Here is a 17396-nt window from a genome sequence, read left to right on the forward strand (position 1 = left end):
GAAAAATGATGTAACAGCAAAGCACATACTTTGTTGCTTCCCTGCTGGGGACCGAATCAGGTTTTTAGAGTCTGATAGAACCGTTCTTACCGTCTGATCTGAAAGACCACTCACCGTACAAACTAATCGGCTTCGTTGAGGAGCTGGGTTTATTTGGTCGACTGTGAATAGGTGTGAGCCACAATAAAACCTTGCAGGTTGCGGTCGAGGGTCGACTAGACTTACTCACTCTGGACCCATCCAAACCTAACCAAACGTTTAGTTCGCTACTGTGGCAGACAGTATCAGTGCTATATTCATTTACTGTGAAGACGAAAGTTACATATCGAAGTCCCAGCAACGAATGATCGTCAACATATTGAGAATGAGTCACAGTATTAGATGGGTCACAAGTATCAACAGTAAATTCAATGGTATAAGCTTGATTGACGTATTTTTCTCCTACGTTCCTGGGCTAGTTTTGAAAAAAACTCCTCGTCTATAATGACTGACACCTACAATGCGGTCGTGTACGGCTTCCCATTTCCCAAACTTGTTCCGGAAATTGGTTTTGAATAAAAGCAATTAAAGTGATGCGTCATGTTGAGCTTTCCTGGACGGGTATGTGTGGCAGGTACGGTCAGACTGTAAAAATGCTAATTGATTTTCGGTCCTGCTCTGATAAATCATCTTCGTTAATTGGGAAACAACCGCTCGGAAAATGAATCGCAGACGGCTTGGAAGAGTTTTTGATGATGTTATCAATGGTTGTCGTTATTTCTGATTACAAAAGAGTTTGATGGAGTATGAATATAGGGTGAAAATTGTGAAAAAAATTTATTAGTTCAATACATTTTCGATTACATATGGTACTGAGATGAAAGTGCATGTTTCACTAAATTTTTTTGGTCCATTATTGAATTCTATGAGAAACATCTTTTTTCTTTTTTTTTCAACAACCGTATATCATCATGGAACTCCACCACACAATTTTCTTCCAGTTACAAATAGGACCATTAGAATGACCTCCACGATCACCTGACTCATTACCAATACATTTCTTCTCATGTGGGTGTCTGAAATCGATTGTTAATGAAACACAGTATCAAAATTTGTAAGATTTGAAGAAATGAATGACAACTACGTATAGAGAACTTCAGACAGCAGTTCTGGTATTATTAGGGGAGCCCAAGCGGGGATTTTGGGATTCACTAAAGCGCGGCAGATTAATATACAGAGGGATACCTTGTACCCGGTTAAGTACCTCCACCAAATATGAGCCCTATATATAAGGCCGCTCGTGAAGGATAAAGGATCAGATTAGTAAAAAAATTGATCATCAGAAATTCCCGAGCGCGTCAGATTGAGGTAGGGTGAGTTAATTACATGCTGAAAAGTGTATATTCCAGTAATCTGACAATTTGAGAGTGACGTAAAGGAAGGGGTGGGCAGCAAAGTTGTAAAACGTCATTTCGACATTTTCGAGCGTTGCAAATTTTTTTAATTTTAAAGGAAATAATTCAAGGAAAACGAAAAATATATAATCTGACGATTTCCGCAAGCCAAAATAACGAAAATTCGTCGATACAGTTCAATGCGTGCAGCTGTGTTATACCAATATTTTTCTCTCCGAGTTTCTATTTCTCTTTCACTTTTTCTCTATTTTTTAATATCTCACTCCGTCCCCACTCTAAATTCTGTTGCCATGACGCCATTACAGCTGATCACAGAGACTCGTTCGTGATGAAGATGATAATTAATTAATCAATTCATTATAAAAAATTCAAATATTTTGAGCATTTGTCAAAAATTATTTCCTTATAAATACAAGTAGGTATTTTACTTAAAAAACATACACGTATTTATTTGCATGCTATTTCCTGACCTTTTCAATTAATTAAGTTCAATGATTTGAAAAAAAAAATATTTTTTTCGTCAGATTAGGCGAATCCCTCTAGATAATCGTCAGATTATGAGACAGCATGTCTAGAACTCAAAGATGAACGATATATATCTCAATCTAACGCGCTTGAGTATTTCAAAATGACGATTTTTTTTGCACATTATAATGATGGCTGCGAATTTGCGTCAGATCGAAATCGTCAGATTATTGAATGAGATCTTTTTTTTGTTGCACTTAACACCCCCTTAGAAAATCTAACGCTCTCGATTGAATTTTTTTTCTTTTCACTTTTAACCTTTACGTACAACCACCGCATCATGCAAACGATCAGATTACCATACGAATATTATTGAAAATACGTAGGACATTGAGGCTATCAATATCTGACGCGCTCGAATATGTCCACGCGACAGTATTTTTTTACATATTTAAAAATCTATAGCCGCTTCCCCCACCGATGAAAAGGTATATATTATATAACATTATATAACTTCTTATTATCTAAGCTTTGCAACCTAATATGTCTCTATGACGCTTGAGTAAATCCCCATTTTGCATCGTGTGCTCCCCTATTATATCTGGTATCTGTAGAGTAGGGAGACTTAGGCCACATATGACCCTTTGTACATCCCCCCGAGGAGTTGTCCTCCAAGGTCATCGTGCATTCTGTCCTTTCCAGGAAGGTGAACAGGTCACTAGGAGACATCTCCTTTATATTGGCAGGTGAAGGCCAAGACTCGCCGAACACACCCTCTTTGGCAACCTTGAGGTGTCTCACGATGGCCTTCGCGAAGGTTTTGGAAGATGCAGCGATATTACTGTCGTTGCGCGGCTTCTTTAATCTCCTTGTCATTCCCTCCGCGGAGATGCACAAGTAAGAGAGCTTTCCTGCAGGGGCAGCCGGTTCCTTGCCTTTATTGAAGGCGGAGCACTTGGCGCCCGTTGCAGGAAGTGCCCTTGCTGTTGGAGGTGATCTGCAATGTCCAGTCTCATTCCAAGCGATAGGTTGGGGTGGACATTTCTGTTCATCCCCAGCCACCGCCTTAGATTGAGGTGAGCACTTCTATTCAGCCTCGGGATTGGTTTTTGTTGTTTCTGTTTTGTTTCATTCATGTGTGTTCCCACGAGTAGCAAGAGAAGAGTTGGTCAACTATGGCAGAGCCCCCTATTACCAGAAGTAGGCTGATTACAATGAGGTCTCGCTCAGTTTCCCAAGGGGATCGTTCGTGACCGTATATCATCCTGCGGCCATTCAGCTGTCGGCACGATTCCTCACACCTTAGCTTGGGTAGGCTGGTCCACGATGGCATGTTTTACAAAGGCTTTTGAGGGTGTTTTAGTTCCCCTTACCCTACTTATTTCTGCCACTGACCAGGAGTCCGGCGACCCCGTCCGTAAGAACACATTTGCTTCCCGGACAGGGCCTCTAGTCCCCTGGCTGTTTCCCTATCCGCCACCTAGGGACGCGCCCGATAGGTAGCCCAACCCACGGGTTCAGACAGTAGTTTTTCGGAGATGACTTTGAGATCAGACTAGATTGCTTTTCATAGATTTCTCATGTTTTTTCGCAAAACACTTGATAGTCAGTTATTTTCACAGTTTTACTCCTTGAATAAAAACAAAGTCCTGTATGTGGTATTTTTTTAAAGCATGATGAACGACCATTTGAATGTAGTATCATCACTCAACCCCCTCTATCAGGGGCAGAAACAACCCTTCAAATCTGAGATTTAAGGGGTTGTTTCTGCCCCTGATAGAGCGTTGATGTGATTTAAATGTTACTCAAAGATGAGTTTGACGTGTTTTTGTCAAATTTTTCGGTTGTCAATAAGGACCCAAGTGAAGGGGTTGGTTCGGTTTCGAATTGACACCCTGTATACAGATTTCTCCAAGGGTTTTGATAGAATCAACCTCAAATTGTTGGTTGCAACATTTAAAGTACCGGGAATTGGAAACATTATGTTGATAGAGGTTGAAAGTCAATTGGGTAAATATATTTGAATGCGTATGTTTCCCTATCTGAAACTTTTAGGAAATGCTAATCACGTCGTTTAGCTTTCCTGTGAATGATATTTGTTTCAATCCCACAACGAATATTTGGAGTACAAACTGAACAAAAAATGTGTTTTTTTGTGTGTTACTGAAAGGAGCATATTAGATTAATTTTTGGAAAAGAAAGGTTTTGGCTGTCTTCCTCTCCATCTTCATCTTGTGATGTTATCCAGAGTAGTGCTGAAGAGGCAATAAGGCAAGCGTCTTATTCCGTAACATCGATATCCGCCATTGAGAAAGTCAGTGTTCCATGTACGTGAAATTTTATTTCTTTCATATATTATAATGTGTCGCAATCCTGTGAATTATATCTGTTTCAATTCCATAACTGACGTTTGGAGTATAAACTGAATAAAAAAAAGTGTTTTTTTGGATGATTCATCGGACATATAAAAGTAGTTGTTTCGAAAGTATTTTTTCTTCCGTGTAATTCAATGTTTATATGGAAGTAGTTGATTCGAGAGGGCTTGTTTTCCAGTTTGTGTCTTAAAGTTACTTTTTGCTCGATCTACATATATTTGTGATTGGTTTATTTTGAAATTGGTTGCTTTCTTCCTTCCTTAGAGAAATTATCACATTATTGAATGAAGATGGAGAATCAGAATCAGAATCGACAAACATATTTGTCGATGGTTTATCAAAGTGCCTTGTTTCTTCCATCGGAAGTTTTCAACATTTTTCATTTAGCGATATTGAAATAAACAACCATATTCAGAGAGCTCTCCAAAGGAATATCATCTCTTCAACTCGAAATCTTTTAGTGTTCTGAAGGTGATTCATAGAAAAGTTCTTCCATTTGTTTTAATACCAACATTCATAAACGTCCTTGAAAAAATAACACTTTGTATGTATTTGTTCAACAGGTAAGCATAAAGGCCTAACGCTTTCTGTCAGTCAGTTGAGTTTTATGGAGACTTTTATCTAGTGAACTGCTACATAAACCTAAAATAACTTCAGCAAAAGAAAAAATCGTGTTTTATTTTCATTTAACTATCGTCGAAAATAATTACCCAAATTGCAAAATAAACAGCAACTAATTTACAGCCTGAAAACTTTCGCGGTTCTATTTATAAAACACGTTTAACACCCCATATATTTCATCATCGCGCTTTTGTCAATGTCATAATGACTTTATGAATGTTTTACATATTTGTACACATGAGTATGCTCACGCGTAATATTTCCACCAAATTAGTTTTTGTGGTTGTGATGTGTATGTGTTTACTGTATCCAGCGTATTCATCATCTCCTTTAAATGGTAAGTGACCCTATTTGATTCCAGACTTCTTGGGATTCTATTATGAAATGGTTTACATAGTCATCATTCAAACATCACGTAATTTTGCGGTGACCGGTGAACCAAGTTTCAGCGGCTTTCGAAATAAATATTTAAGTTTACAAATGTTGATTTGTCATGGATTTGTTCGTCATCTTTTATATCTTTTGAATTATTGTCCACTTCCACCAATTGTCTTCCGTTATTTTTCCTAACAACATAGTGTTGAAACTTCAAGAGCCACAATTTCCAATATCCATTTGTGATAGATTCATCTTTAATCACTTCCAATCACTTTCATTTATTTCCGTCTCGTCTTGTGTTTGTAAATCTTTGGCTGGAAAAATCCTCACTTGTTTACTTTGTGGTAAATGTTCAAGAAGTACTGAAATCTTATGTGAATTTCTGGAACTTCATCTAGCTTTTCCTAATACGACTAATTACCAGTCCGTGCAAAGCTTATTGTTAAATCATCTGAAAATGGAATTTTTAACAGGTGATGATCGACTGTATTGTCAAACATGCGCCAAACTAACTGACTGTTATAAGGAAACAAGTATATCTGAGGCACCAGTCAATCTAATAATAACACTGATGATTTTCAAACAAGACTCAACCTCTAACGGAAGCAAGAAACTCTTTGGAAGGTTCGAAATAGATGAACATTTCAACCTAGCAGACCACTGTTATAATATTCATGCAGTCATTGTTCACTGTGGTTCTGGCGTTGAATGTGGTCATTATTACGCCTTGGTCAAAGAAGAAACGGACTGGTTTAATCTTGACGATAGTCGTGTCACGAAGTGTTCTGGCGATGCATTGAATTTATTGGAGCCTCTGGAGACACCCTACATTTTGTTTTATGAGAGAGAGGACATTGTTAGATCAAGATCTTCAGATGATGTGGTGCTGCAGGTATTTCCGGGTTTTCCTGCAGCTGAAAAAGCAAATGCGCCACTGGAATCAATGAAGTCGCCCCGGAGCGCCAATTAATTTTCATTGTTGTATTTATTTTATTTTTATCGTTGTTTTAACACATTGTAATAATTTTATAAATATTAAATTTCATTTATTTCCGTATGCAAGTCGACAAATTTGAAAATACAATGACCAGAACAAAGTTAACATAAGTGACAGTAAAAATGAATATAATTGGTTGATCAATAATTAAAAAAAATAAAAGTCTTGTCTATAAAATTATTAGGTATAATGAAAATAAAAGTGAATGAGACTGAAGTTCTAACAATTTTGTTAAAGAAGATAGGTGGAGCAAACTAAGCACCAACAGTTTCAACATCATACCTGGTATGCATACTTCAGACCAAACTTTTGGTCTCAGCGGATAAAAGAATATCGGCAACAATATAATCCAGTGTTTGGAGAACACCAAATGAAGCGCATCGGGAAACTGTTCAAACGTCACAAGATTACAAGCTAACCAATTACCTACGCAACACTATCAGATCGGACAAGGACAAAAAAGGACCTCTGACATCCGCCAGTGTTTAGAAAATTCTCTTTTCTTGTGGCTCGATCAATATCGGAACAACCAAACGCAGCATATATATCAGGGTATAAGAACACACGCGCAGTGGACGCCCCATGCCATTGGAGAAAATTCCCAATTGAAACAGATCACGTGATAAAATACGAAGTAACTGCTGCCATGTCTAACTCAATGCATTAACGCGCACGACTTCTTAGGGAGCCCATCGAGATCTATAGGCATTCCAACAATTCAAACATAAAGAAGAACATATTGGGGTCTGCAGAACGTCGTATCCAGTACAGAATAATGTCATAAATTGAACTTTGATCGATATACCACCAGAAGCACGCCTATCAACAACGTGTACCAATCAGAACAACCTAGTAACAGTGCCGACCATTCTGAACAACCCAGCGGACTGATCTGGAGTGAGAAATTTCATGAACACCCCGCTGTCGCTCACCCTACCGTCTCTAATATTCACCCCGCCACCGTCGTCATCACCCCCACCACTCTCTGAAATTAAAAATACGAGTGAACACGTAGCTTGCCAGTCAGTAGTTGCCGAGACTTTGAAATTTGACCTTCGTTCAGGTTGCATTCGACCACGGTGTACTAGCCCAGATTTTTTTCACTTCAATCGTGACACCGGACGTGAAAGTCTTTGTGCTTACATCAAATAGTGGTTGGAGTATTTAAGAAAGAATGTCTGAATGAAAGACATTATTATCAGTACTTTCAGTACGAAGGATGCTCTAATCAAAGCTGTCGCAGAAGTGATCGAGGATTTGTTGTTGGCAGGTTCATTGGATAAACTTCGATTCTGGGATTAGTCTCTTCCGATACCGTAAAAAACTGGTGAATTGACATTATCCCAAAGCTTGAATTTTTCCACAAAAGAAAAAATATGGAGAAGGAAAACCAATACATGTTTTCATGTATTGGTTTCATTATCAATTGTTCTGTAAAACACATTCAAGTCTGACACTGTCTTCATTGTCTTCAAGGAATTTGCTCAAATTATTATTTGTTCAGTTCAGGGGTATAAAAGTTTACTTGTGGTTCTTGCCCAAAACTTCATATTGGCCAAAAGGAGAGACCCTTTCCACAAATAATAAAAGAAGGAGATGAAACAAGGAGGAGTTTCATGAGCATGAAGGTCAATTCTTTTTGCAAATCATCTTTTAGCAAAGGACCACGAGTTTAACCACACCGTGACACATTACATTTGGAGAGAAAGATTTGAAACTCATACTTTTGGAATGCTTGAGAATCAATAGATTCGAGTATTCTGAAAATGTGAAAAGTAAAATTTCCATGTGGAATTTGGTAGTTAGTTTATTACATTTTCATTTGATGGACATACACCTGATGTTCAATCTCCAAATTTTTGATTAGTTTATTCTCAAACTCAGCAAAACCTTGTCAATCGTTGACATGCAAAAGTTTCGACTTGAAGAGTTGTCGTTCGAAAACGGTTCCATCCATTGTGAAGTAAATGTTCCGACACTATTTCATTGAAACAATCTTTTGAAAATGTCGCATGCTTCAGAAACTTGGCGCCACTGCTCAATAAAAAAATCAGAGAATTTCTCGGACACTTCCATTGATCAAAGAAGACTACCGATTCACATCCGAATGGAATAGTCTGCCCTGTTCCTTCAAGATATATCGCTTTTGTAACGTCAGATCAAGATACCGATAAGTGGGCAATTAGCATCAAAGTATCATTACAGACAATCAAAGTCGGTTTCGTGTGAAGAACTCCGATCAAGTGTGTCTGTGGTTGTTAAAATACGTTATGAAAATTAGTGGATGTGGGGCCAGCAGAGCACGTCTACTTTTTGTTCTACAGCGTGTATCAGCTAAATGGAATAAATTTCAATAGAAATAAAGGGGAGCGTTTACAAAAAAAAAACGATACTCGGATATGTCGATTGATATTTTCATTCACGCACTTTTTTCAGTTTTTTCGATGTGGAATATTTCATGATTTTCTATTTATTACTATAGATATCATGCATGTAATATAACTTCTCTCGTGAGTCGTAATGAGCGATAGCAAATTTTGATAATGCCATCGAAGATAGTGGCTAAACGTCGACATTTGAAGAATACACAAACAATTAAAGACAAAAGATAACTGACTGTTCGAATAAATCTATTCAAAATCTGTTTTTTTGTTAACCACCTGTCGCTCGCAACAAACGACAACTCTCAAAAGTCGAAACTTGTGCTGATAGCTATGAACTAACAAGGTCTTACTTTTCATTGAGTGATTTCTAACACGGATTGGACGATAGCAAGTGGAAATTGATGGTCCGGCTTCGCGGCTTGAATCACCGATTCACACAGCGGTCGATTGAGTGAGTGAAGCAAGCCACCCACGTCAATCTGACCGGCTACCTTCCTACCTACTACTCAAGTGGATCTTCAGCTCATGAATATTTTTATTTATTTATTCTGATGGAATACACCAAAATGAGGTTTGTTCCCAATTTTGGCATAATTATCATTGAGTTCAGCCTCCAAATCATTTAAGTTAGTAACTACAGGAATATATTCAACATCCTTGGACCAGTATTTCAGTATGAACTGCGTTCATAAACCAAGAGTGATTTCAGAGATCAATGGGAACATCTTCCATAAGTTGGAGAAGCTCGTGTTCCAAAAAATGTAGGTGAGCATCTTCATTGAATCGTAAGGGAAGAAAATAGGGCCCAATTAAATAATCCCCAATTATGCCTACCCATACATCAAAAGAGAATCTGTCTTGGAAATGAGTTTGCGTTATCGCATGTGGGTTATTTTTCGCCCAGATGTGGTTGTTATGGAAGTTCATGATACCATTTCTTGAAAAATTAGCCTCATTTGTGAAGAGGATTTTCGATAAAATTTGCGGATGTTGTTCGACTTTTCTCTGGAGCCATTGAGCAAATTCGATACGTGGTTGGAAATCACGTAGCGTAAGTGCCTGGACACGCTGAATATGATAAGGATATATTTGCTGTTCCTTTAAAATTCTGTAAACTATCATGTGACTCACATTTAAAGTTTGACTAATTTTTCTTGTACTTGTCTCTGGATGTTCACTAATTTTTTCGAGAACCGCCTCCTGCAATTCTATAATTCTTGAATTCCGTGGCCGTCCTACTGCAGCATTTGTTTCAAAGCTTCCAGATTCGGAAAGTCGCCGAAAAAGATTCGCAAATGTCGCTGCACAAGGAGTCACGCGTTGGGGATACCTTTCGTGATAGATGCGTCTGGCCTCGCTTGAATTTCCGTCAGTCAAGCCGTATGCAAAAACCATATCAGCCATTTCAGCATTCATCTAGTCGGTCATGGTACCAAAAAATCATTTTATAAACTACGAACTGTGAATTTGTCAATTAATAGTTAAAAATATAACAGCAAACTTCTATTTTTATAAACAAACTTTCATAGCTTACTCGATTTAATTAACTTAATTTGCAAGTAGAGAGTGACAAAAATTATTGAAATCAAATTTGGCTATAAAGTAATATGAATCGATATAGAAAATTGTAAATATCTCGAAAACGATCACCTCCAGCGTTGTTGAGGAGGTGTACCTTTTTTACTTGGAAAAGGTGTGGGAATTAGGTTTCTTCATGAAAAGTACCAAAAGTTCACTGTCAAAAAAGTTAGGGCAATTTTGAAATAAATAATGACAGCGTACGCAGCGCCCTCTAGATGTTACATGAAAATTAATACTAAATTAAGATTTTCCACGTCAAAAAAACCCCGAGTACCGAAGTTCGTGCAATTAACTTATTGTTTGCAAGAGTTATTTTCAAAAAGCGAACAAAAAAATTTAATTTCAACACCCCGTATCTCCGAAACGAAGCATTTTCAAACACAAGTTCATATAGATTTTTTTTCTTAGAATCGTCTCAGGTATACGTCACTTGAATATTTTAACGTTCTTATGTTACACCCTGTATATATGTGTACGTATAATGTTTGTGTATATACATTTTATGACTTGTTCTATATCATGTGTATGATCTAAAAGGATGAATAAAGTTCATTATCATCATCATTAATATTATGTATTGGTTATATGTTTCTAATCTGATAGTTTTTCTCACTCGAGACAACTTTTGGAAGCCGAATGATTCGTTTTTGATGGGATACCTTCGAATTTTATTTCTTCTATATTTTTCTATACTTCGATAATTGCATTCTTCAAGCAAAAAGTGGAAAACTACCGAAGGGGTCACATTCATCTCATTACCCTTCTTGCCCGAAGGTTTTTTTATAAACTTCGCGATTCCAATATGGCCCTGAACACCGGCAGAAGCACATAAATCAACCAAGCTCCCCGCCGTGAAGATTTGCTGCACCCCCAGTCGTGATTGCGCACCTAATGCGTGATATATTCATTTGTTTATCTCGGAAAAACAATTAATGCATTATTATATTCCATGTGGTTGCTGTGTCGCAGCAATATTATGTCGTTTATGTTGGTTTCTACCATTATTAATGACTGCAAGATATCAATGTCCAAGAACGCAATGGGCATGTGACTTCGTTTGCATGACAAAGGCACTGAGTCTCTGTCCTGCAGATCTTATCTTGGTAATAATGTTATAGGCGGCACATTTCCGGAATGTTATTTTTTTTAAGGACAAAACAGAAGCACTACAAGAAAATCCCCACACAGCACCAGATATTCATAGAATATTCCCTCTATAGCATAAAACGAACGTATATATTCCAAATATTCATAGAATATTTTTGGAAAATATACATGCCTTTAAAATATTAATAGAATATGCTTGAATGAATATGGCAGGATTATTCCCAAAAGAATGTGCATAGAATGTCTATAAATGGATCGAATATACCAGATGGTATATTTATAGAATATAATCACAGGGTATATTTTGAAATATTCTATATGGAATTTTGAATTATCTTATGATAACGTATTCAAATAATTCGATATTATTAAAAACAAAAATATTCGAAAATTTTAATCAAATGCATAACCTAATGTGTATAACCCTTATACACATTAGTTTTTGAACTCATCGCGAAAATTCTGATGAATTGTTCCAACTATTGGGAACAACAAAAAAAATCGAATATTCCAATAAATGAATCAATTACATTGATAAATAATCGAATGAATAACCTATTTTTCTTTTTGTATTTGAAATCATTCAATTACAAAGCGAAAAATCCTGTCGACTAAGAAATGGGGAAGTGAAGTATTGGAGTAAAGGTTTCTCATTGGTCAATTGAAGTGTAGCGCGCGACAGTCGAAGCTCTGTGAAAGCGGCTGCCCCTTAACGCTTGACAGCTTTGAAATCGATAATTGGGTCAACATGGCGGCTAGCATTGGTGTTATTATCAAATCAACGTTTTCTCATGTTCAGTATACCATTTATAGTTTGAGGCTGTCCAATTTGCAGTAGAGCGAATAGTTTGCTTTTGCATCTTCAAACAGTAGACTTACATATTCAGTCTTTGAGAAAAGTAAGTAAAAGACAATAGTATCGATAATAAAGTCACGGTGCTTAATCTACAATACCTCATTTTAGGCCCGAGGAGAGTTGGTGTGTGGGACTTGTTGGTTTGACTAAGTACATGTTTAAACGAGAGTGATTTCAGTTGTGTATCTTCAGTAGAGGAAAGTAACTGAATGACACATTTTCTTGTATCATTTGTTTTCATAATTTTTATCATTCTTTTTCAAGATAGTATCAATATGCCCAAAAGGAAAAGGAGCGGTACCTGGCCAAGAAACTGAAAACGTAATGAGTACTTTTCAACAACGGGAATGTAAGTCGCTCTTCAGGTCATAAAAAGTTGTGAATGTTCATGAGGAACTTATAAGAAAAATATCTATTTGAATTTTATTTCAATTTTTTTTGCCACTTTCAAATAGTGATAATGCGCTCCAGGTATCAATAATGAAAGACTGGCTGATGCATTGTTGGACAAAAGTTTGGATAACTTTAAGTAAGTGAAATTCATTGAAGAACCCATCATACCACTCGGAAAGGAAACTCGCTAAGCCTATTCAGAAAGAACAAAAACTTCCTAGATCATTTACCCATCAACTGATCGATATAAAGAATAATTTCTGAAATAAAACAATAGGATCAAAATACTGTTCTATAGAGGTCTTCGTTTTCAGTGTAGACTAAGATTTCTCCAATGAAAAAGTATCGATATTAAAAATCTCAAATAGCTTCATCCATATATGTGTATGTGTGTATATGTCTGTATGTATATGTATACTTAATTGATCCTTCGTCAACATCCTTTATTATTTACTGTCATTATTTTCTTTCATCGTTCCAGGACAAGCATATGTTTTTGTGGATTATCACTCATATTTATTCATTCATATTCCATTTCATGATATAATAGTACGTAAATTATAAACAAAAATATCATCAATACCATTCAACTACCTGCTCAAATCATGATATATTATATAATTTACTCTGTCATTTGTTGAATAAATCTATTATTATTATTATTATTATTTTTTCGATTAGAGAATTGATTAACTTTTGTGGAATTTAAATAATTTTGATTTCAATTCTGAAACTTTATTTTGAGGTGGGGAGCTTGTACGAAGGGATTTTTGCTGCTAAAATGGCGAAATGACATATTTGCTCTTTATGTTGACCTAGGTATTTGTAGCCATAAATTTCAGGAATTGTTCAAATAAATACAGTAAACAATCAAACCCAAATCGACATATTTGACTGTTCATTTTCGAGTCAGAAATCATTATGCAAAACATCATTAACATTTCGGGAGTTATTCGTTCGAATTGGATTATTTACATTTCCAGTTAACATAAACTTCAACATCATAACAAATTTGAATCCGGAGTATTCGTGCAATTATTCAAATTGTATACGATTTTGAACGGCGACCGTGACTTACATTGATGTTCATCGCGATTAATAATTAATAAATATAATGATGCATTATAATAATTTGTTTATTCAGTCGGGTAACGATGGAAATAGCAGGCCTTGCGAGTGTACGTCAATCATCTGAATTATTATTTTGATCAGGCATTGTATGTTGTCTATCGATCAGGACTCGAAAATCAAGTGTGGATGAAATATAATAACAAATATGACAGTTTAAACAGTTTGATGGCCGATAGGCTCATTTTCAACTTTTTTTGGGTGATGACAGTCATCACCCGAAGACGATTGTGGATACTAACAATCGAAACGTCGTGGAGTAACTTAGCTTGTAATCTTTGAAATTTCCAATTTCAATTTTTTGTTAATAATTTTTAATGTTCATTCCTCGTTAATAGTTCAATTTTCAATTGTTGCTTGTATTTTATTTCATTGCAATTTCAGTTTTCTTGCTTGATATAATTATTATTTTTCAGCTGATCGTTTTCAATTTTTATAGATTTTTCCAGGGATTTCATAATAAATTTATATTAGACAATGGAAGTCCGAACTGATGAAAAGAGTACAATGATAATAAAAATTGAGTATTTTCAGAATATACGGTTCTTGGACCCAATGATCACCTACCTTACGTCATGAGAAATGGTCATTGGTTCCAAAATACCACGCACCAATTGTGATGGTAAGGTCTTCTCCAGAGTCATCAATTCCTCGTCCTGGGTCACTGTAGGTCGACCACTTCGGATTTCATTTTCGAGGCTAAAATCTCTGAAACGGAATTTTGCAAACCAACGATGGACAGTGCGTTCTTTGATACTATCATTGATGAATGCTTGGTTGGTTTGTCGATCTGTGAATTCTTTCTGGAAAAAGGAATAGACGACGATCAGTACAGTGTCGTAGTCATCGTGGTTGGTTCTTTGTGTTGGAATTTTTCCAGTCCGATATTCATTCTGTAACTACCTCTTCAATATACTCTCGTGGGTTGCAGTGGTGAGTCAAAAAGGCTCACCCTTTGAACCAAACTGACCCGAAGTGAACCGAAGCTAACCTGATCTGGGGATCTTTTGTTTGAATGTGGTTGGCAATATTTCGGGTTGCATTTCAAAGGTTCGATCTTCCAGTGTTCAGAAAATTGTTGGGTGATTTGAAATCTATGAGAAAAGAGAAAGAAAAAATTATCAAAATATTGATGGAGGGGATACAATAATAGTTATCACTAAGAAGATTTATAGATACTAAAGAACGCAATGTCGTGTGGTAGTTTGTTTGAAATTTTTTGTTTTTTTTTTCAAATTGTTTCATTTTTTTGAAAATTTCTCCTCACTTCTTATAATTATTTTTTCACCATTTGCATATATTATCAAAAAAATCAACAATATCTATATTACTTCAATATATGTTTTTTCCGTTAACCAGCTGTCGCACCCCTACGAACGACAACTCTAAGAAGTGGAAATTTGCGCGAGCTAAGGACTTACGAGGTCTTATCTAACACGGGTTGGACGATAGCAAGTAGAAATCGATCTTTCAGCCTGTGGCTTGAACCACCAACTAATACATGGATATTACTGGAGTTTTTTCCCAACACCAAATCGTTATTTTCAACACTTCGACACGTGTTTCGATCACCAAGTGATCATCTTCAAAGAGGAAAATTAAAACTAGAAACTAACGAGAGATAACCCTATTTATGCTATAAAGGTAACCCATACATGTAAACCATCCAGGCGTACCAACCATAGCAACCTAGCAACCTAAATTAATTTTACAATTTGCCTTATGTATTATTTCACAATATATGTTAATATAAAACAATTTTCAGCTATATAAAAATTAATTTCACAATATTGCCTATCCAAATTTATTTTTGCAATGTGTCCTTATGTAGTAATCAGTAAACCCAACAACATTATTTTATTTTATTTTAACAAACTATATAGTATGCTCTTTGGTATAGGTCCGTCATAATATTTTTGTGTTTACACTCTCATAGGCATCTAGTTGCCTATTGTTGTTAACTTGTCTAACTAATCTTAATGAGCTGAAGTCTATGGAATGGTTTTGTTGCAAAATATGATGGGCGACTGCTGATTTTTCAGGTCTTTCATATTTTAAGTGTGCTATGTGTTCCTTATATCTTACTTTAAAAGATCTTTTTGTCTGTCCATAATATTTTGCATCGCAGTCCTCACATTCAATTTCGTAAATTCCAGACTTTTCCGAATTCTCGACTTTGTCTTTTGGACTTCCCAAAAGGCTCTGAAGTGTATGACTTGTTTTAAAAACCACCTTCATTCCTAGTTCCTTGAAAATATTTTCAAAAGTCCTTGTATATTGGTGGTATGGAACTGAGATGTATTTATCTTGGTTTTTGTCCTTTCTGAAAGTCGAGATCTCGTTCATTCTTAACCTAAACTTCTTCTTCCTTATTATGTCATCTACAATACCCCTCGAGAAACCGTTAGTGGCTGCTATTTCCTGTATTGATCGTCTTTCTTTTGTGAACCTATCATGTGTTAGAGGGAAAGTCAAAAGACGATACACAAAAATGTCCATCAATAAAATTCACGCATGAGTTAGAAAATAAGAGACAACTACCACTTCTTGACGTTTTGGTAATGAGGAGCCAATATGGAGGGTTAGAATACGATATATTTAGAAAAGAAACAAGCAAGTACAGGTATATTCCTGACAGGTCACATCACTGTGGACAGCACAAACGTGTTGGGTTGAATTTTTTAGTACATCGTCTTTTGACTTTCCCTCTAACACATGATAGGTTCACAAAAGAAAGACGTACAATACAGGAAATAGCAGCCACTAACGGTTTTTTGAGGGGTATTGTAGATGACATAATGAGGAAGAAGAAGTTTAGGTTAAGAATGAACGAAATCTCGACTTTCAGAAAGGACAAAAACTAAGATAAATATATCTCAGTTCCATACCACCAATATACGAGGAACTTTGGAAATATTTTCAAGGAACTAGGTATGAAGGTGGTTTTTTAAAACAAGGCATACACTTCAGAGCCTTTTGGGAAGTCCAAAAGACAAAGTCGAGAATTCGGAAAAGTCTGTAATTTTACGAAATTGAATGTGAGGACTGCGATTCAAAATATTATGGACAGACAAAAAGATCTATTGAAGTAAGTTATAAGGAACACATCACACTTAAAATATGGAGGACCTGAAAAATCAGCAGTCGCCCATTATATTTTGCAACAAAACCATCCAATAGATTTCAGTTCATTAGGATTAGTTAGACAAGTTAACAACAACAGGCAACTATAGATGCCTATGAGAGTGTAGAAATAAATAAACACAATAATATTATGAATAACGATGACGGACCTATACCAAAGATCATACTATATAGCTTGTTAAAATAAAATAAAATAATGTTGTTGGATTTACTGATTACTACATAAGGACACATTGAAAGTTGTTTTATATAAACATATATTATAAAATAATAGATAAGGCAAAATTGTAAAATTAATTTAGGTTGGTATACCTGTATAGTTGGTACGCCTGGATGGTTTACCTGTATGGGTTACCTTTATAGCATACATAGGGTTAGCACGCATTAGTTTCTAGTACTGATTTCTTTGAAGATGATCACTTGGTGATCGAAACACGTGTCGAGCGGTTAAAAATAACGATTTGGTGTTGGAAAAAAAACTCCAGTAATATTATAGGTACATTTCCCGTTATGTTTTTGGCGTCGTCGGCATCGATAATTATGGTCATTAGTTTTCATCAATCAGAAGTTTTC

At 36.0% G+C, this 17396-nt stretch overlaps 1 protein-coding gene across 1 annotated transcript in view; it reads left to right on the plus strand.

Moving 5' to 3' along the window:
* Positions 1-5035: 5035 nt before the first annotated feature.
* LOC111514837 (A disintegrin and metalloproteinase with thrombospondin motifs 12) overlaps positions 5036-17396 on the plus strand; it is a 99491-nt gene continuing 87130 nt past the window's right edge. Inside the window, exon 1 of the mRNA XM_074177345.1 lies at positions 5036-5192. Coding sequence (XP_074033446.1) covers positions 5072-5192 — 121 coding nt within the window. The 5' untranslated portion in view covers positions 5036-5071. The remainder of the gene's footprint in view (positions 5193-17396) is intronic.

This window comes from Leptinotarsa decemlineata, unplaced genomic scaffold, assembly GCF_025532065.1.
Source record: "Leptinotarsa decemlineata unplaced genomic scaffold, Ldec_3_MD MMD2_tig00002974_RagTag_RagTag, whole genome shotgun sequence".
NCBI classification, from domain to species: Eukaryota; Metazoa; Arthropoda; class Insecta; order Coleoptera; family Chrysomelidae; genus Leptinotarsa; species Leptinotarsa decemlineata.